Source organism: Bos mutus, chromosome 3 (genome assembly GCF_027580195.1).
Source record: "Bos mutus isolate GX-2022 chromosome 3, NWIPB_WYAK_1.1, whole genome shotgun sequence".
In the NCBI taxonomy this organism is placed as follows: domain Eukaryota; kingdom Metazoa; phylum Chordata; class Mammalia; order Artiodactyla; family Bovidae; genus Bos; species Bos mutus.
The window spans coordinates 19,476,306-19,499,116 of NC_091619.1; the positions used below are offsets into that span (position 1 = coordinate 19,476,306).

Below are 22,811 nucleotides of genomic sequence, written 5' to 3' on the forward strand. Positions count from 1 at the left end.
CAAAAGCATCAATTCTTCGGTGCTCGGCCTTCTTCACAGTCCAACTCTCACATCCATACATGACCACAGGAAAAACCAGAGCCTTGACCAGACAGATTTGTTGGCAAAGTAATGTCTCTGCTTTTCAATATGCTATCTAGGTTGGTCATAACTTTCCTTCCAAGAAGTAAGCATCTTTTAATTTCATGGCTGCAGTCACCATCTGTAGTGATTTTGGAGCCCAGAAAAATAAAGTCTGACACGGTTTCCACTGTTTCCCCATCTATTTCCCATGAAGTGGTGGGACCGGATGCCATGATCTTCGTTTTCTGAATGTTGAGCTTTGAGCCAACTTTTTCACTCTCCACTTTCACTTTCATCAAGAGGCTTTTTAGTTCCTCTTCACTTTCTGCCATAAGGGTGGTGTCATCTGCATATCTGAGGTTATTGATATTTCTCCTGGCAATCTTGATTCCAGCTTGTGTTTCTTCCAGCCCAGCGTTTCTCATGATGTACTCTGCATAGAAGTTAATATTTCCAAGTCCAGTGTTGTGAAACTATTGTTCTATGCCTTCTTCTTCAAGTTTTATTGTTTTAGGTCTTACATTTAGGTTCTTGATTGGTTTCAATTAATTTTTGTACAGTGTTTGGTAGGGGGCCAACTTCATACTTCTGCAGGTGGATACTGAGTCTTCCTAGCACCTTTTACTGAAAAGAGTATCCCTTTTTCACTAAACGGTTTTGGCACACTTGTAAAAGATTACTTGACCATATATGTAGGGGTTTGTTTCAAGGTTCTTTATTCTATTTAATGGGTCTATATGCCTGTCTTTATGCCTATACCATACATACTGCTTTGATTACTCTGTAGGTTTTCAAATGAAGTGTGAATCCTCCACTTCTGCTCTTTTTAAGGATTATTTTGGTTATTTGGGCATCCTTTGAGATTCCATATGAATTTTCAGATAGGTTTTCTATTTCTGAAAAAAAAATGTCATGGGGATTTTGATAGGAACTACATTGACTCTGTAGACCACTTTGGGTAATAGTGCCATTTTAATAAAATAAAATCTTCTTATCTATGAACATGAGATGTGTTACCATTCATTTATGTCTTTAACAATGTTTTATAGCTTTCATTGTACAATTCTTTCACCTCATTAAGTTAATTTTAAGTACTTCATTCTTTTTCATGATACTGCAAATGGAACTGCTTTTGTAATCTCCTTTTCAAAATGCTCAGTTTGTACATACAAATGCAACTGCAGAAGACCATACAATATGCAAACAAAGATAATTTTTATTCTTCATTTCCAATTTGGATGCCTTTTATATCTATTTTTTTTTTCTGGTTTGAGCTTCCAATATTATTTTGCATAAAACGGTGAATGTGGGCATCCTTGTCCTGTTCTTGATCTTAGAGGAAAAGCTTTCAGTCTTTCACTACCGAGTATTACGTTGGCTGTGAGTTTTCATATATGGCTTTTATTATGTTAAGGCAGTCCTTCTATTTCTATTTTGTTGAGTATCTTTATCATGAAAAGGGAGTTGAATTTTGTCAAATGCTTTTTTCCTCCATCAACTGAGATGACCATGTGACTTCTTTTCTCCTTTACTTTCCTGATGTAGTGTATCGCACTGATCAATTTTCCTATGCTGAACAATCCTTGCCTTCCAGGATGAAATTCCAGAGTCACTGTGCACAATTCTTTTAATATGCTGGTGAATTGCTTGCTAGTATTTTGCTGAGGATTTTTGCATCAATGTTCATAACAGGTATTGGTCTGTAGTTTTCTTGGGGAGTCTTTGCTAAGCTTTGGTATCAGGGTTATGCTTGCTTCATACAATAAATTAGGAGGTGTTTCCTTCTCTACAATTTTTTGGAAAAAATTGATTTGGTACTAATTTGACAGATCAGATCAGTTGCTCAGTCGTGTCTGACTCTTTGCAACCCCATGAATCGCAGCATGCCAGGCCTCCCTGTCCATCACCAACTCCTGGAGTTCACTCAGACTCACGTCCATCAAGTCAGTGATGCCATCCAGCCATCTCATCCTCTGTCATCCCCTTCTCCTCCTGCCCCCAATCCCTCCCAGAATCAGAGTCTTTTCCAATGAGTCAACTCTTCACATGGGGTGGCCAAAGTACTGGAGTTTCAGCTTCAGCATCATTCCTTCCAAAGAAATCCCAGGGCTGATCTCCTTCAGAAATTCATCAGTAAAACCATCAAGTCAAGGGCTTTTCTTTGTTGGGAGATTTTTGATTACTGATTCAATACATTCAATACATTTGTTAGTTACAGGTTTATTCAGATTTTTTATTTCTTCATGATTTAGTCACAGTAGGTTTTGTGGTTCTAGAAACTTGTCCATCTCAACTAGGTTATCAGATTTTTTGGTATACATCTGTTCATAGTATTCTCTTTTAATCTTTTTCATTTCTGTAGAATTGGTAGTAATGTCCCCACTTTCATTTCTGAGTTTAGTAATTTGAGTTCTTTCTTCTTCATCTCTGTAGCTAAAGGTTTGTTAATTTTATCTTTTTGAAGAACCAACCTTTGGTTTCACTGATTTTCTCTATTGTTTTTCTATTTTAGATTTTATTTATCTCTGTTCTCATTCTCATCTTTATTATTTCCTTCCTTTTGCTAACTTTAGATTTCTGTTGTGCCTGTGCTAAGCTGCTTCAGTAGTGTCCAACTCTTTGTGATCCTAGAGATTGTAGCCTGCCAGGTTTCTCTGTCTATGGGGTTCTCCAGCCCTAACTTTAGATTCAGTTTGCTCTTTTTCTAGGTCATTAAGTTGTAAAGTGGGCTTTCCTGGTGGCTCAGATGGTAAAGAATCTGCCTGTAATGCAGGGAACCCAGGTTCAATCCCTGGGTTGGGAAGATCCCCTGGAGAAGGGAATGGATCCCACTCTAGTATTCTTGCCTGGAGAATTTCATGGACAGAGGAGACTGGCATCCATGGGGTCACAAAGAGTTGGACATAAATGAGCGACTAACACTTCCACTCTAAGTTGTAAAGTTAGGTTCTTAATTTGAGCTCTTTCTTGTTTTTTAATGTAAGCATTTATAGCTATAAAATTCCCCCATAGTGCTGCTACTGCTACATTCCATAGGTTTTTGGTACTTTATACTATTTTTATTCATCTCTAAGTATTTAATAATTTCCCTTGTGATTTTTTCTCTGACCAACTGGTTGTTTAAAAGTTCGTGACTTTCTAAAGTATCATGAATTTTCCAGTTTCCTTTATGTTACTGATTTTCTAACTTTCATCTGTTGTGGTTACAGAAGATACCTTCTATAATATCTATCTTTTAAAATACTGGGGACTTCCCTGGTAGCTCAGTGGTAAAGAATCCACCTGCCAATGCAGGAGACATGGGTTTAATCTCTGATCCACGGAGATCCTACATGACGTGGAGCAACTAACCCCATGAGCCACAACTACTGGGCCTGTGCTCTAGAGCCCATGAGCCACAACTACTGAGCCTACATGTCGCAACTACTGAAGCCTGCACACCCTTGAGCCCATGTTCCACAAGAAGAGAAGCCACCACAATGAGAAGCCTGCTACTAGACAGTAGCTCCTGTGCACCAGAACTAGAGAAAAGCTTGTGTAGCAATGAAGACCCAGCATAGCCAAAAATATAAATAAATAAAAACTATTGACCTGGCTAGGGAGTTAAGCTCCCACAAACCATGCAGTGTGGCCTAAAAAAAAAACCAAACAGAAATCAGTGTCTCAGTGTCCCAGTTTTGGTTCAGTGGTTAAGACTCTGTACTGCTAATGCAAGGGGCGTGGGTTCAATCCTTGGTCTGGGAACTAAGATGCCACATGCTATGTGGCATGGCCAAAAAATAAAAAAAAAATCTACTGAAACTGAATTTCTGCCTAACAAAATGTCCCATGTGCACTTGAGAAGAATGTAAATGCTGTTTGTTGTTGGGTGGGGTCTTGGTATTTGTTTTAGATCTAGTTGGTTTATTATGTAAGTTCTCTATTCCATACTTACCTCTCTGGTAGTTCTTTTCATTATCAACTGGGGAGCTGAAGTCTCCCAATTTTTATTGCAGAATTCTCTCTCCTGTCAACTGTCAGTGTTTGCTTCCTATATTTTGAAGTTCTATCATGTGTGTAAATGTTTACAACTGTTATATCTTCTTGCTGAATCTTTTTAAGAAACATATGTCCTTCTTTGTCTCTTTTAACCTTTTTGGGTTTAAAGTCTATTTTAGCCACTCCCACTCTCTTTTGGCTACTATTTAGTGACGTGGAATATCTTCTTCCATCCTTTCACTTTCAACCTGATTGTGTCTTTGGATCTTCAGTGAGTCTCTTATACACAGTATACAGTTGGATGATGTATTTTTTGAATTAATTAATTAGGCTGCATCAGGTTGTAGCACATGGGATCTTTTGTTGTGGCACGCGAGCCCACTAGTTGCAGTGAGTGGGCTTAGTTGCCCAGCAGCATGTGGGATCTTAGTTCCCTGATCAGGGATCAAACCTGCATCCCCTGTACTACAAGGTGAGTTCTTAACCACTGGACCACCAGGGAATCTATTCTGCCAATCTTAAAAAAAAAAAAGTTAAGACATAATTGACATAAAATATTAGTTTTAGATGTAACATAATGATTTATTATACGTATATATTGCAAAATGATCACCACAATGACTCTAGTTAACATCCATCACCATGCATAGTATCAAATTATTTTCTTGTGATAAGATTTTTAAGATTCATTCTCTAAGCAAGTTTCAAATATACAATGTAGTATTGTTAACTATAGTCACCAGGCTGTACATTACATCCTCAGGTGTTATTTATTTGGACCACCTTCACCTATTTTTCCAAGCTTGCAAACCCTTACCTCTGGCAACTACCAATTTCTATCTATGAGTTTGCTTTTTTTTTCAAAAGATTCTACACAAGTGAGATCATATGGAACTAGTCTTTCTCTTTATCTCATTTAGCATAACAAGGCCATTCATTTTGTTACAAATGGTAGTATTTCCTCATTTTTGTGGCTAAATATTCCATTGTAGACACATACCACATTTTCTTTGTCCACTGATGAATACTTAGGTTGTTTCCATGCCTCAGCTACTATGAATAATGCCATAATGAACATGGGATACAGATAATCATTTTGAGTTAGTGTTTTTCTTTTCCTTCAGATAAATACCCAGAAATGGCATTGCTGGGTTGTATGGCACTTCTATTTTTAATTTTCCGAAGAACCTCCATATGGTTTTTGATAGTGGCTGTACCAATTTAAATTCCCACCAACAGTGCACAAGGGTTTTCCCCCAACCTTTTTTGACATTCTTACTAACATTTATTACTTCTTATCTGTTTGAGAACAGCCATTCTAATAGGTGTGAGGTGGTATCTCATTGTGGTTTTGACTTGCATTTCCCTGATGGTTAGTGTGACATTAAGCACCTTTTTATATATCTGTTGGTCATCTATATGTCTGCTTTAAAAGTATATTCAGATTTTCCAACTATATTTAATTGGATTTTCTATTTTGCTATTGACTTGTATGCTTTCCTTATATATTTTGAATATTAACACCTTACTAGATTTGCTAATATTTTCTCCCATTCTGTAGGCTGCTTTTTCATTTTGTTTATGGTTTCCATTGTTGTACAGAAACATTTTAGTTTTACCAGTCTCACTTGTTCATTTCTGCTTTTAATGCCCTGCTTCTGGTGTTAAAACAAACAAAAAATCATTGTCAAAACTGATGACAAGGAGCTTATCCTCTTCTAGGAATTTCATGGTTTTAGGTCTTACACTCAAGTCTTTAAATTGATTTCTGTTTATGTTGAAAGACAGTGATCCCATTTCATTCTTTTGTATGTGGCTGTCCAATTTTCCCACACCCTATATTGAAGAGACTGCCCTTTCCCTATTGTATATTCTTGGCTCCTCTGCCATAAATCAATTGGCCATACATGCATGGGTTTATTTCTGGGCTCTCTATTCTATTCATCTATGTATCTGTTTTTCTGCCAGTAGCATACTGTTTTGATTACTATAGCTTTGTAATATAGTTTGAAATCAGGACGTATGATGCCTTCAACTTTGTTCTTTGTCAAGACTGTTTTGACTATTTGAGATTTTTTTGTGGTTCCACCTAAGTTTTAGGATTATTCTACTTCTGAGAAAAGTGCCATTGGAATTTTATTTTTATTGTACTGAATTTGTAGGATGCTTTGGGTAGTACAGACATTTAAACAGTAATAACTCTTGAAATCCATGAGCACAGAGTATCTTTTCATTTATTTATGTCTCCTGTAAGCTCTCATCAGTAGCTTACAGTTATCAGTATACAGGTCTTTTACTTCCTTGGCTAAATTTATTCCTAGGTCTTTTATTCTTTCTGATGCCATTGCAAAGGGATTGTTTTTTAATTTCTGATAGTTACTCATGTATGAAAATACAACTGATTTTTATATTTTGTCTCCTGAAACTTCACTAAATTTTCAGTTCTAAAAAGTTTTCTGATGGGAGTTTTTAGGGTTTTCTACATGTAATACTATTTGCAAACAATATTTTTTCTATATGTAATTTTCTATATTTCTATATTATACATATAATATATATATAGTATTTTCTATATGTAATACTATTTGCAAATAAGAGACAGTTTTACTTGTTCCTTTTCAATTAGATGCCTTTTACTTAATTTTTTTTTTGCCTACCTCATCCCACTCCAGTACTCTTGCCTGGACAATCCCATGGACGGAGGAGCCTGGTAGGCTGCAGTCCATGGGGTCGTGAAGAGTCGGACACGACTGAGCGACCTCACTTTCCTGCATTGGAGAAGGAAATGTCAACCCACTCCAGTGTTCTTGCCTGGAGAATCCCAGGGATGGCGGAGCCTGGTAGGCTGCCATCTATGGGGTTGCACAGAGTTGGACACGACTGAAGTGACTTAGCAGCCTCAGTAGCAGCTACCTCATCTGGGTAAAACTTGGAGTAATTATGTTGAATAGAAGTGGTAGGAGTGGACATCCTTATTTTGGTTTTATTCTTGATTCTAGAGGAAAAGCTTTCAATTTTTCACCTGTTGGTTGTCACATTCACCTTTTATTATGTTGAGATACATTCTTTTACCCACTTTGTAGAGTTTTTTTAATCATAAATGATGCTGAATCCCATTCTCTTTTTGAGAGTTTAATCCATTTACCTTTAAATTAATTACTGATAAGGAATTACTCACTGAACAATTTATTTTCTATATGCCCTAGAGGTTTCTGTCCCTCCTTGCCTGAATTCCTGCTTTCTAGTGTGTTTGGTTAATCTTCTGGAGTGAAATGTTTACATTTGTCCTGAACTTCTTTTTGTACATGTCTGTAGGTATTGCATTTGTGGTTACCATGAGGATTAAACTGAACATTCTTAAGTTATAAAACTAATTTATAGTAGCTTAATTTGAATAACATAAAAAAACACTACTCCTTTATAGCCATTTCTACCCCTTCCAGATGTCACAAAATTACCTCTTTTTATATTATGTGCACAAAAAAATTAACTAACAATTCCACTAAGTGCGTTAGTTTCCTAAACTGTGTAGAAAAAAAAGTACAGCTACAAAACACTGTCAAATTAATTCTACCTTTTATAATTGCCCATGTATTTACCTTTATTAAGATCTTTATTTCTCCATATAGCATGGAAGTACTATCTGGTGTCCTATAAGTTCACCTTGGAGGAGACCATTGAGTATTTCTGCAGGGTAGTTCTAGCACTCAAAAAGTCCCTCATCTTTTGTATATTTGGGAATGTTTTTATTTCCTCCTCATTTCTGAAGGATAGCTTTGCTACATATAGGAATCCTGGTTGACATGTTCTTTTAGCACACTACATATATGGGCCCACTGTCTTCTGGCCTCCAAAATGTCACTGTATGTAATGATTTGTTTGTCTTGGGCTGATTCCAAGACCTGCTCTTTAAATTTTGAAAGTTTGATTTTAACATGTCTTGGTATGTGTCTCATTTTGAGTTCATCTTACTTGGAGTTCGTTAAGCACCCTGGGTATTTATATTCACATCATTCATGAAATTTGGTAAGTTTTCAACCATTATTTCTTCAAATATTTTCTCTTGCTTCTGTTTTCTCCCTCCGGGACATCTACAATACATATGGTTGTTCTACTCGATGGTACCCCAAAGGCCGCTTACAGCTCTCTCTTCTTCAATCTTTATCTTTTTCCTCAGGCTTGATAATTTATATTGTCCTATGGGCTGCTCTGGTAGCTCAGCTGGTAAAGAATCCGCCTACAATCCAGGAGACCTCAGTTCAATTCCTGGGTTGGAAAGATCCACTGGAGAAAGGATAGGCTATTCTTGGGCTTCCCTGGTGGCTCAGTGAGTGAAGAATTTGCCTGCAGTGTGGAAGACCTGGGTTCGATCCCTGGGTTGGGAAGATCCCTGGAGAAGGGAACAGCTACCCTCTCCAGTATTCTGGCCTAGAGAATTTCATGGACTGCATAGTCCATGGGATCGCAAAGATCTGGACATGACTGAGTGATTTTCACTTCACCTCATCTTTGAGTTCACTGATTCTTTCTCTTGCCTGTCCAAACCTGCCTCTGAATCCATCTAGTAAATTTTTCATTTCAATTATTGTACTTCTTCAGTTCCAGAATTCCTTTCTGGTTTCTTTTTAGGTTTTCTATCTCTTTATTGATACTTTCATTTTTTTCACATCAGTTTCATGACTTTCCCATGAAAGACTTTCTCATGACAATTTCCTTTAGTTCTTTGAGCATCATCAGGGCAATTGTTTAAAAGTTTTGTCTTATGTGTCTGCCATTAGCCCATTTTAGGGACAGATTCTACTGAATTACTATTCTGAATTATTTTTTTGAATTTTTTTTTTTTTTCTCTGAATGGGCCACATTTTCTAATGTCTTTATATTCCTTGTGATTTTTCTGAACACTGGCCATCTGAATCGAGTAATGCGCTAGCTCGGGAATTAGATTCTCCCCTTTCCTATTCGCTGTTTTTTGTTATTATTAATTTCCTGTTTCAAGGATCAGCCTCAAGTGTAAACCTAGTGTCTTATGTCTTTTCTGATCCTTCCCTTGGATATGTGTAGTCACTGACCATATTTCCCAACATATGTAGTTGTTTTGACATGTCTTAAGTCTTTAATTTCTGTCCTAAAAGACGAAAAATGAAAAATGAAGGTGGGCAAAAGAGGGTACCTTAAAATCTCCTGAAAGTCGCTACAGCTGGAGGGAGAGGGACTGGCAACAATGGGAGGTACAACAGTGGCTGCCTGCTTCATGTGCACCTCTGTGATCAGAATCAGTAATCAGAGTACAGATATTCAGTATTTGGAGAAAGGGGCCCCTTTTATCCGCCCTAGCACATGCAAGCTGTATGCAAGCTATTCCAGGAGTACTTGCACAGCTGCCTGCCACGTGGCTGGGGGTAGGGATGAGTAGCTCTACTGAGTTAAGAGTTCAAATTGACTGAAACAAATCACAACTGATCATCTGAAACATCTCCTGGACGTTACAAGCCTTCAACAGACTCCAGAGTTCCAAACAGTTTTATCAGACAGATTCTGCTAGTGCAGTTGTCTAAAGGGAGATAGATTCTTATTGCTTCCAACTCTCTCATTTTCTTAGAATCCTCCCCTATCGTGTTATCTTTTCTGAATTATTCTTTTTTTTTTAATTTTATTTTTTAAATACCATGGACAGAGGAGCCTGGCGGGCTACAGTCCATCGGGATGCAAAGGAGTTGGACACAACTTGGCAACTAAACAACAACAACACACTCTGTATGGGCCATGTCAAAAGGTGAGATTATTTTTTAGATGTATTTTTTTCATTCTAAGTTAGATTCTAATCTATCTCACTTATCTTTACTTATCATTGTAACAAATCCAGTGAGGATGTGATAAACATGCTAAATGTATGGATATAAGAACCATGTAGCAGTGCTTGGTACATAGTAAGCAGTCAATAAATAGTAGGTATTATCATATATGTCTCACATACACACATAAATAAATATTACATTCTTCTGGGAATAGATAGGTTGAAGTGTGAAGAAACAGTACGAGCTTACTCTCTACCTGGGAGGATCTGTCATAACAGAGAATTGCCTGAGCTGCTTTGTATAAGCTGATTATTAAGATACATCTCAGGATGTCCTCAATGCTTTCTGCTCTGCTGGGTTCATCTTCCCCTGTTTTCTTACCATTTCTGCATTTCACAATTTGGGTCACAGCTGTGATTGATGAATCGGGCCTCATTTCCCATACGGTAACTGTCAATCACCATCCCACTATCCAAGTTCAGACAATAGTGGTCACTATGATTATGATACTGCTCAATCATCCTGTTCCTAAAGAGGAGAGAAATGATTAAAACCCAGTTAATGATTAAGTCGAAAGTAAACTTCAAATATTTCATTTTCCATTCTAATCTGGTACCTCTGCCATTTTCCTGGAGTATGATTTACCACTGTACCTGAACTCCTGCTCGCTGACAACCTCTCCTAGGTATTCAATGATGAACTGCCCAGCTTTTAGGGGTTCTTTGGTTCTGATTCCCCAACCTTTTTCTTCAGCTCGAAATCGTTCTAGACATTGCACCCACTCATGCCGCTGTATCCTCTGGTTACAGCACTGCTCACCACAGGGGCAAGTGTTGGGGGAACACTCAGCAAAGATCATTCTAGAAAGAAAAGGAATAATTACATGTCAATTAACACTACATATCATCTATACGAACCCATTTTTTAAAATAGGAATTTAAAAAATGAATTCAAAGGGACTTCTCTACTGGTCTAGAGACTAACCCTCTGCACTCACAATGAAGGGGGCCTGGGATTGATCCCTGGTCAGGGAACTAGATCCCACATGCTGCAAATGAGTTTTCTCATGGTGCAACTAAAAAGATTCCACATCCTGCAACTAAGATGCTATGTGCTGCAACTAAAAGATCCCATATGCTGCAACTAAGACCCAGTGCAGCCAAAAAAATGCATATAATTAATTTTTATTTTAATAGGGTTAGGTTGGTTAATAAAGTTATTAACAAGGTAATAATGTCTAAATTCAAAAGTTAATAATACTGAAAATATCCAAGTCAAGTTGCAAACACTGATGCTTCTTGTAAATTAATAAGTTAATTGTCCACTCAGCATCCTGGGGAAACACTAACATATTTATTTCTATACTAAGAATATACGAGGGCTTCCATGGTGGCTCAGTGGTAAAGAATCCTGCCAATTCAGGAGACTCTGGTTCCATCCCTGGGTTGGGAAAGACCCAACCCCTGGAGAAGGAAAAGGAAACCCACTCCAGTATTCTTACCGGAAAAATCCCATGGACAGAGGAGCCTGGTGGCCTATAGTCCACGGGATCACAAAAGAGTCAGACACAACTAAGCAATTAAACAACAACAACTTCCTGAACTACTGAAGGAAAGAAAGGAAATAAGCAATGAGGCAGCTATATTAATTTCATAGACAATAAATAAAATATCATACAAAAAAGCACAGAAATGTTAGCATCTAAAGAAATGCACATTTAAACAACTTTAAGGACATATGATTCTCTCAAATAGTAAACTGATGAAATACGAAAGCACTAGAAATAAAGTTAGATGTCAGTAACTAAAGGAGGTAGAACTAAGGGTAGAATTTCCCAGCTGGCACATTAAAGCAAAAACACTGATTCCCTCAGCCCACAGGACAGCTGACTAGAGATCAAAATTGGAGAAGCAGCTATCTGTCTAGGAAAGCTATCTAGAACAAGGAACACTGCTGGGAAGTTCATTAATTCTCCTTTGCTACGTATCTGCTTAGGTTAATAGAGATAGAATCCTTTGTCTCAATTAGACATTTTCACTTTGAAATCTCAATTTCACTGAGAACTCACACTTCCTATCTCTGACAACAGCCTTACTATCTCTCATTAGCATCACTGACTCAATCATCATGTGTATTAATATATCTTCTATACCCTAATGTCTACCAACTTAGTTTCCCCCTTCTACTAGTATTATTTTTATTAGAGAGGTTAAAGAACTTTCCTTAGGTCTCATAGCAGTAAGAGGATTTAAACCTGAGTACATAAGACTCTAGATGATGTTGCTTCCTATTACTCTATTTAGCCCATGTTTTGGGCTGAATATGTCCCCTTAAAATTCAGTTGAAGCCCTAGCCTTCAGTGTGATGCTATTTGGAAGTAGGGGCTTTGGGAGGTAAATAGGTTTTATTAGCTGATGAAGGTGGGAACCTTGTAATGGGATTGTTGTTGTTTAATCTCTCAGTCCTGTCTGACTCTTTTGCAACCCCATAGCCCATCAGGCTCCTCTGTCCATGGGATTTTCCAGGCAAGAATACTGGCTGCTGCTGCTAAGTTGCTTTAATCATGTCCGACTCTGTGCGACCCCATAGATGGCAGCCCACCAGGCTCCCCTGTCCCTGGGATTCTCCAGGCAAGAACACTAGAATGGGTTGCCATTTCCTTTTTCAGGGGATCTACCTAACTAAGGGATCAAACTCGCCTCTCCTGTAGCTCCTGAATTGACAGGTGGATTCTTTACCACTGGGCCACCAGAGAAGCCCTCATAATGGGATTAGTGGCCTTCTAAGAAGAGGAAGAGAGAGAAGTATCTTTCTACCATGAGCATGTACTGAGGAGAGGCCATGTGAGTATTCAGGGAGAAGGCAGCTGTCTATAAGCTAGGAAGTAGGTCCTCACCAGACATTGAATCTGCTGACAATTTCACCATGGACTTCCCAGCCTCCAGAATTGTGAGAAATATATTTCTATTATTTAAGTCTATGATTGTTATAGCAGCCCAAGCAGACCAAGACAGTCCATCAGTTAGGTTTCATATATCATTTTTGATTTCTTGAGAGGATATCAGAGTCTACTTAACTTTTTCCTTTAAATGAAGTCTTTTTTTTTTTTCTGGCCACACGTGGCTTGTGGAATCTTAGTTCCCCAACTAGGGATTGAACTCAGGCCCTTGACAGTGAAAACACAGAGTTTTAAACACTGGACCACCAGGGACTTCCCCTAAATGAAGCATCTTACAGATCTTAAAGCCTGGGCTTACAGAATTAGTTTAGTACAGTACCTATTGAGGCAGTCATCCACACAGCCCTTTTTGGTGTCATCATCTGGCTTCTTACAGTTACAAGTGGTAGCCTCATAACCAGAAAGGGGTTTGACATCAACGTAGACATCTTGAGAGAAGACAACAAAGAATAGTTTGTGAACATATAGAGTAATTTTTAAGTGCCAGGCTGAGAACACTGATGGTATGGAGGCAGAAAAAACAGCTCTCATTTTACTCACTTGAACGAATTTTTTTATATAGTGGGACATCTGGTTTCTTGTACAGCTAGAAGAAAAAACAGAAAAATCCCGATATAGCATTCAACTTCAAATGCCAGAAAACAGTATAAATCACTAAAAATAAAGAAATTATCTATGTACTCTGCCCATATGGAAACACTTACTTTCTGGGTTGGATACATTTGAGGTGTGATCACTTTTTACCCTGGAATAAAAGGTGACTTACCAGATCAGGGTAAGAGAACTATATTCAACAGAAACAATCATAAGTAGATTAAAGAAAATGTATTTTTTGTTAGATGTTTCTTCAGCAAGTTATTGGACAGATTTAAATGATTATCACACTGCAGATTAAAGCTATTCATTTGGATAAATTAAGACTTTATTTCCCTCTATGAAAAGAAAGGAAAACTTGCACAGGGCTTGTTCAGATGGGTAGGGTAGGTATATGATATGAAAAAGATAAGTATCCTGGCTTTTTCAGGATGATTATTGTAGGAAAACACATTTTACATTTTAATTAAGGCAATTAATTCAGTTAACAAAGGGGAGATGGCAGGCAGGATAATGGTGTTCTCATACTGCAATAAAGAATGCATTATGAAAAAAAAGTATTAGTCAGTCTGTGAGTGTTTTACTATAGAAGACAGTACCAAAAAACAAACAAAGAAACAAACAGGAGCTTGGTTTAAGCTGTTTAAGCTAAAGTGTACTAATCTATAAGAATAATCCCACCATCATTTTTCAGTGGGTACAGTGAGTCAAAACACTATCTCCTTTATTGTTATGAACTCTCTGAGACAAATATCTAACATACTGACCCTCTTAAAATTCAGGACAGACCATCAAAGAAGAGAATGCAGATGGGAATGTTCACTGCTTTTGGCTTTCCAAGATTAAACTTTGGTGGAATTTTGGCAAAACTCAGGAGCCTATTTACCTCATTTGCATGACTACTTCTATTTCCCAATGGTAGTTCCCAATATGGATTCTGGGGGCTTTTGCTAAATATAAAAATTACTGGGGGCAACTTCAATTAGGTAAGTAAGAAAGAAAAACAGCACCTTCCCAGTTTTAGTTCCCAATATATTTAAAAGTACAAGAGTATTAAATATTTTCCCTGTTTCCTTTGGTAGAAGACTCTCTTTTGTATGTGAAAAATAAATTCCAAACTGATGGGAAGGAGCCAACGAAAATAAAGCCTGAAATTTCTTAATGCTGCTGGCAGTACATCTAAATTCTCTTGAGACCTGCATCAAACAGGATTCTTACAGAACAGAATCTTTGCTACCAGAATAAAAGTCCAGAATAATAACTGAAGGTTTCCTAAGGAAGCAGGAACTTACTGCTATTTTGAAGTTATGAGTAAAGGCAAATAGGTCATATTAAATATGGATGCAAATTCATTTTTCTTAGTCTCTGACCTTCACAGGGACACTTCTCTGTATTTCCTAAGATGAGAGCATAACAAGGAGGCAGAGAAAAAGACTTGCATCTCCCTCTCCCCCATTTAGCACTTAAGAATGAAATACCGGGGGAGGGAGGTGGAAGGGGGGGTTCAGGATGGGGAACACATGTACACCCATGGCGGATTCATGTCAACGTATGGCAAAACCAATATTGTAAAGTAAAAAATAAATAAACACATAAAACTGAAAAAAAAAAAAAAAAGGAATGAAATATGGTAAGATAAGCTCATACCTGATTATGTTTCCACTGCCAAAGAATGTCATAGGGAAGCTGAAAATCAATTCTCTTTTGCCTTAGATATTTTCCTGAAACAAAACAATACTATCCATTTCAGTATTTATTTTATACAAAGAGTCAAATAGCCACAAGCTTTAACATGCACTGAGTAAAAAAAATAAACATTTCATGTTAAATTTTATGAATTTTCCATCACCAATTTTTAATTTTTGCTATTCTTTTCCACTGTGCTCCATGTGGTATATGCTAAAGATGTTTTAATTTTAGCTTATATAAAACATCTAGCATGGCAAACTTACTGCAAAAGAAGTCATCATTATGAAGCACACTAAATACTAAGAATTTGTCAATCATTAAAGTCACTAACCAGAGCATCTATTATCTTTCCTCCATTATTGTACATAATTTAAGGCTAACTACAAAAGGAGTATAAAATTTTTCCAAAATAGGAAACTCTGAATTTAAATAACTCAAGAGTATTTACATGTAAATTTATGATCTGTTAACATTTTTCTTCCTACCTGTTGAAATACTACTACTTTTTATAGCCAGTTTCAAAGCCCCTTTCTACCATAAAGAGGCACCCTGCCCCCCAATTTCTTTACTCTATATGATCTTTTTGTTCATGAAGCACTATGATGCTCAACTCACTTCTTGCAGGATTTAGATGTTTCCTTGTTATCTGGACGTGTTTTATCATGGTCTCCAGACCAGCAGTTCTCAAAGTGTGCTCTGCTTACCCCAAGGGATCCGAGAGGTCAAAACTATTTTGGTAACACAACTAAGATATTATATGCATTTTCATTATGCTGACATTTGTACTAATGGGGTAAAAGGAATAGTGGGTAAAGCTGTACTTTTAGTATGAATGAAGGCATGTGGCACAAATCTCTATTAGAACGAAACCAGTAGAAATGAACTATACGGCATTATCTAAGAATGCTCTTGATAAAGTAGTAAAAATATTAAATCTTGACCCACAAACCAAAATCTTTATTCTGCATGACACAATGCAAGTATGCATAAAGCACTTCTGCTATATACTAAGGTATGATGGTTACTTTAAGGAAATGCACTTGTGCAAATATTTGAATGGTGGGCCGAACCAGTTGGCTTTTTTAATAGAACGACATTTTTACTTAAAAGAACTGACAGACAATGGTTATTCTAACCTAGGAACTGAAAATAAATCCAGTGAACTTGTTACTTCAAGAACTCCAACTGAAAATATATTTCCAATGATAAAATTTTAGTTTGAAGTGAACACTGAAATTTTGCAAAACTTGTGTCTACTAATTATCAGGAGATTCTGTTTTCCAATACTTAAGTTTTTCTCATGAAATAAGTGGCAAATCACAAATATGAATTGTCAGGGATACATACAGGAAATGGAAGAGCAATGTAATTCAGTGAATTAATATTTTCCAATGTCTAATGCATGAAGTGATAAAATCATACATGGGTAAAAATCTATTTAACTTAGAAGAGAGACCTGGATTTTAAGGCAACAATACAAAAAAATCCATTGATTTCATACTCCAGCATTAGAATGTTAAGGAACATTTTTAATTTTTGCTATAATATCAAAGAATATCTACAATTATGTGAAATTATTAAATCTTCCTCTCTTTGACAACTTTTTACCCATGTGAGGTCAGATTTCTTCATATATTTAAACCATAATAACATCACAACAAATAGAATGCAAAAACAGATTAGAAAATCCAACTGTCCTATATTAGCTAGACATCGAGAAGATTTGTAAAAATGTAAAATAAAGTCACTTTTCTCATTAAAAATTTCTGGGGAAAGTTACTACCACATCCAGACTAAGACGAAAACGTAATAAACTTGCCCTCAAAAAAATAGGGGGGAGTTATCTGGAATCAAGATTGCTGGGAGAAACATCAATAACCTCAGATATGCAGATAACACCACCCTTATGGCAGAAAGTGAAGAAGAACTAAAGAGCCTCTTGATGAAAGTGAAAGAGGAGAGTGAAAAAGTTGGCTTAAAGCTTAACATTCAGAAAATGAAGATCATAGCATCCGGTCCCATCACTGCATGGCAAATAGATGGGGAAACAGTGGAAACAGTGGCTGACTTTATTTTTCTGGGCTCCAAAATCACTGCAGATGGTGACTGCAGCCATGAAATTAAAAGACGCTTACTCCTTGGAAGGAAAGTTATGACCAACCTAGACAGTATGTTAAAAAGCAGAGATATTACTTTGTCAACAAAGGTCCATCTAGTCAAGGCTACGGTTTTTCCAGTAGTCATGTATGGATGTGAGAGTAGGACCATAAAGAAAGCTGAGTGCTGAAGAATTAATGCTTTTGAACTGTGGTGTTGGAGAAGACTCTTGAAAGTCCCTTGGACTGCAAGGAGATCCAACCAGTCCATTCTAAAGGAGATCAGTCCTGGGCGTTCATTGGAAGGACTGATGTTGAAGCTGAAACTCCAATACTTTGGCCACCTGATGTGAAGAGCTGACTCATTTGAAAAGACCCTGATGCTGGGAAAGATTGAGGGCAGGAGGAGAAGGGGACGACAGAGGATGATATGGTTGGATGGCAACACCGACTCAATGGACATGGGTTTGGGTGGACTCCGGGAGTTGGTATGGACAGGGAGGCCTGGCGTGCTGTGGTTCATGGGGTTGCAAAGAGTCGGACATGACTGAGCGACTGAACTGATTTTCCATAAAAATGTTATTTGTTAACATGCAATTACATGTTAACATGTAATACAGTGAGTTTATTCATTTGATAAATCTGATGACAGAGCAATATGGATTATAGTTATATCTAAGTCAAATAACTTATGGAGGTTAATATAACAAGCTGCTGTCTGAGGTTACAGTTGGTAGAAGACTGGAGTCCATCTCTTGACAGGGAACCAAAGCTGAGTGTGTAACTACAAAGTCTGTAATGAAAAAGTACAACAAGGAAGTAAACTTTGGTGTATTTAAATAATGAATGTGCAGCTGTTAAATGAAGTGAGGTATATATTTACTCACACGAAAACTTATCTTCCAAGTTGCAGAATAATATTAGAGCAATATTAGGGCTGACTTTTTTTTTAAAAAATCCATTAAGTGGCTAAATATGGTGGGGAATGACTAAGGAAGGGCACAAAGGAGCTTTCTGGAATGATGATAATGTTCTTGAGAAAGGTCTGGATTATAGAGGAGTAGGAAAAAATTTAAAAATTGAGCAAAAGTACATTTAAGATTTGTGGATTTTATTGAGGGTAAATTCAAATCAAAAGAAAAACCCTATAAACAAACACTGAGATCTTGATTCTGACACTATGATGAAATATTTAGCTGGAAGTATATCAGTCCCTGCAGTTTACTTTGCAGTGCATCCAAAAACAGGATGGAACAACAAATGGATAAATACATGATAAATCAGGCAAATATCAATGACAAAACCTAGGTGATGGGATTTTTTTTGTGTGATGGGATATTTTGCGATCAGTTTCTTCAAATTTCTGTATGCTGAAAAATTTGGTAACAAAGTATCAGGAAAAAATAAGCCATATATATATATATATATATGTATATGTATTTGAAAGAGTTTGAAAGGGTATATGCTAAACTAGTATGTTTCTGGGAAGGGGAACTTTATCTTTCAATTCACATCTTTCTACATTAGGAATTTTTATGAGTATGTACTGTTTCTAACAACAATCAAATAAATGTAATTTTTTAGCAAGTCAAAATTGGCTCTCAGAAGATAGGACAAATCCCTTGATGTAAAGGGTTAACTCTTAGTGTATTTTCTGTAGAGAAGAGATTGTTAAAGTATGAAGGAGCAGAGTATAAGTTCTGAACATTTAAAAATAATACTTTTCTCTTTCTAGAAAGAAAGGCATCCATTATTCATGTCAGCTTTTTTTTTTTTTTTTTTGGCCACATAGCACGCTGGGGTCTTAGTTCCCCAATGAGGGATCAAACCCATGCCCTCTACAGTGGAAGCATAGGGTCTTAACAGCCAGGGAAGTCTCATATTTCAACTAACTTTAAAAACACAATTTTCCCCACTGTCCAACATTTTGAGCTTTCCTAGAAACAGCTCCACAGATGTTATATGTTGCCTTTCTTTATTATTTGTATTTCTCTTCGATCCCTGGGTTGGAAAGATCCTTTGGAGAAGACAAAGGCTATCCACTCCAGTATTCTGACCTAGAGAATTCTATGGACTGTACAGTCCATGGGGTTGCAAGGAGTTGGATATGACCGAGCGACTTTCACCTTGACTTTTCTCTAATCCATATACTAAGAGTTGGGGAAAAAAATGATGAGACAGTCTTTACTTTCCTCTAATATGTCTGAAACCAAAGCCAGGTAATTCATTTTTAATATGTGAGACTCACCTAAAAAGATCTTTGTCAAATTCTGCTGGAGAGGATACCTGAGAAGAACATATTGAGGAGTTCCTCATTTGAAAAAAATACTGTTTTAGCTAATCCTCATTTTTAAAATGGAAAAAAAAATTACTTTCACCTGAAAATTAGATTAAATCATATCTTTTGTGGATTTTTCTTATTGTATACTTGAACCTTGAGATCTCAAATCCTGCCACTGAATATTAGAAAAGGAGCAAAGAAATTCTTTACTTTTTCCCTTTGAAATAAAACTCATTTTGTGGGCCAAAAAAGTCATTTTAAGGAAGAGACGACAGGAGATTGTGTTGACCTTGAAATCTAAAAGGGAAAGGTCCATGATGATTTCTTTTATAAAACCAATTCTAATATGAAAAAGATATGAACAATAGGAGGAAGAATATTTCACAAAAGCATTCTATTGTTAATCAAGTAGCTAGGCAAACGAGGAAACCAAAGGAGAGGGAGTTATTCAATAAAAAGGAGAGAGGTAATAATGGCTCTACCTCTTTTCAAGATACCTTAAAATCTGACAAAAACTTGGCCTTTTTTGTCCCCTAAATAAGGTGACTGACCTTCAGAAAAAGTTCAGCTCATTTATATATAATCTGAGTATTAGGTTATAATATTGCTCTATAAATAGATTAGAATTACTCATTTTTCCTTTGTTATTCTATGAAAATGATCCCAATGCCATCCAAAGAAAAGTTGCAGTGGTAGTGTTTGTTTGAGTGAAATGTGTGCCCAAGGGTTTATAAACAATGATAAAAGATACAAGATGAAACTGTTTAAATTTCACTAAGCAAAATATGATAAGGATTCAAGTTTTTGGTTTTATCAGCCTGAGGAAAAACAGGTGAGATTCAGAAAGACAGGAATATTGTGATTTCTGTCTCCCCTTTGGAAGAATGTCAGCTCCACAGAGGCAAGGATCTTTACTATTTTGTTTATTGATGTATCACAAGCATCTAGAAAACTGCCTGATCAAAGAGCAAGTCTTAAATTTTTGAATGAAATGAAAAGATATATTCCATGGCTTAAGTTTTGAGATATCCACTAATTGTTTCCTTTTAAGGAATATCTACTAAGCAATATTATCATCTTTCCTCAGTTTTTTGAATTCTCTTCTTCCTAAACACAATCTTTTTTTTTTTTTTTGTGTGTGGCTTGGTTCATTAATTAATATTCCTCTAGTTTCATTTGAGATATAATTTAGATGCTATGCTAAGTTACTTCAGTCGTGTCCGACTCTGTGCGACCCCATAGATGGCAGCCCACCAGGCTCCCCCGTCCCTGGGATTCTCCAGGCAAGACACTGGAATGGGCTGCCATTTCCTTTTCCAATGCATGGAAGTGAAAAGTGAAAGTGAAGTCGCTCAGTTGGATCCAACTCTTAGCAACCCCATGGACTTCAGCCCACCAGGCTCCTCCGTCCATGGGATTTTCCAGGCAAGAGTACTGGAGTGGGGTGCCATTGCCATATCACTGTAAAAGTTTAAGGTGTATAGCATAATGGTTTGAGTATGTATGTTGTGAAATGACTACAACTATACGTTTAGTTAGCATCATCATCTCTTACAAAGACAGTAAACAGAGAAAGAAAAAAAAAGGAAAACATTTTTTCCTTGCAATGAGAACTCAGGATTTAGTCTCTTAACAATTTCATATGTACAACAGTGTTAACTATGGTTATCATGTTGTTGATTATATCCCTAGTTCCTAAGTATCTTGTAACTAGGAGTTTGTACCTTTTGACCACTTACTCCCACTCCTCTTCTCACAACCCTTCAACTCTGGTAACCACACATATTGTCATCCCCTTTTCTATCACTCACACACACACACACACACACACACTTTTAGATTCCATATAAAAGTGAGATCAAACAGTATTTGTCTGACTTATTTCACTTAGCACAATGCCCTCAAGGTCCACCATGTTGTTGCAAACTGCAAGGTTTCCTCATTTTTACGGCTGAATAATATCCCACTGTGTTTATGTGTGCACATGCATGTATTATACTTTGATATACATACAACAACTCTTTTATCCATTCCTGCTTTGATGGACACTTAGGCTGTTTTCATATCTTGGCTGTTGTAAATAATGCTGCTATGAACATGTGTGTGCATGCATCTTTCCGAGTTACTGTTTTCATTTTCTTTGGATATATTCCCAGACGTGAAACTGCTGGATCACACGGCAGTTCTATTTTTAATTTTTTTTGCTGCACTAGTTGGAAGGCAGGATCTTAGTTCCCTGACCAGGGATAGAACCTGTGTTCCCTGCAGTGGAAGCATGGATTCTTACCCAATGGATTGTCAGGAAAGTCTTTCAATTCAAAAGAAGAAGGAAAGAAAGCCTATTGTAAATGCCCATATTTTTGCTGACTGGATTCTTTCTGCCTTACTGATGTTCCAAGGTTGTTTCTTTCCATTTACAGAACCTCCTTTACTCATAGGTTAAGTTTGCTGGCAACAAACTGTCTTAGTTAACCTTCACCTAAGAAGCCTTTGCTCCTCTCAATTCTTGGAGGGATATTTTCAATGGGTATAGGATTTTGGTTTGACAGTTTTTCTTTAGGTACTTGAAAAATGTGCCATTTACATGAATTCAGATGAGAAACCCACTGTCATTTGATCTGATTTATACCTATGCATACAGAGTCATTTCTCTCATTATTTTAAAACTGTTTTGTCTTTAGCATGCTGAAGTTTGATAAACATGTCTTGGCCTGGATTTCTTTGGCATATACTCTGTTTGGGGTTTGCTCATCTTCTTGAATCAGAAGGTTTATGTCTTCTGCCAAATTTGGGAAGCTTTCAAGCCATTTATTTACTCAAGCACTTTTTCATCTCTATCTTCTTTCTTATCTCCTCCCAGGACACCAAGAATATAAATATAAGCTCTTTTGTTATGGTCCCACAGCCTATCTCTCCTAATGTCTACTTTTTCTTTTGTTCATACTGGGTAATATTACATCATCTAGTTCACTGATTGTTCCCTGTGTATCTTTCATTTTGTTGCTGACTCTATCCCTGAGCATTGTACTTCAGCTACTGCCTATTTTTATTCTAAAATTTCTACTTGTTTTTCCTTTCATTTCTTTGTCAAGGCTCTATCTTTTTGTTTTAAGTATGTTTATAATTGTTTGTTAAAGTGTTTTTTACAAATTATAACTACTGTAAAATCTTTGTCAGATTATTCTATTTTCTTGGTATTGGCATACATTGATGCCTTTAAAAATTCAGTTTGCAATCTCCCTGGTTCTTGGAATGCCATGATTTTCAATTCAAACCTAGACCTGGGATTTTATATGGCACGTGTCTCAGAACTAAATTTTTGTTATTGCCCAACAGTATTACATTGTGTGGCTACA

At 36.8% G+C, this 22,811-nt stretch overlaps 1 protein-coding gene across 7 annotated transcripts in view; it reads right to left on the reverse strand.

Moving 5' to 3' along the window:
* Positions 1-22,811, reverse strand: part of ASH1L (ASH1 like histone lysine methyltransferase) — a 207,362-nt gene that overhangs the window by 29,897 nt on the left and 154,654 nt on the right. For all 7 annotated transcript variants that reach the window (XM_070367311.1, XM_070367314.1, XM_070367315.1 and 4 more), the window contains 5 exons: positions 15,037-15,110; positions 13,336-13,381; positions 13,115-13,223; positions 10,490-10,696; positions 10,218-10,364 (listed from right to left, as the gene is read on the reverse strand). In XM_070367311.1, the coding sequence (XP_070223412.1) occupies positions 10,218-10,364; positions 10,490-10,696; positions 13,115-13,223; positions 13,336-13,381; positions 15,037-15,110 (583 nt within the window). The remainder of the gene's footprint in view (positions 1-10,217; positions 10,365-10,489; positions 10,697-13,114; positions 13,224-13,335; positions 13,382-15,036; positions 15,111-22,811) is intronic.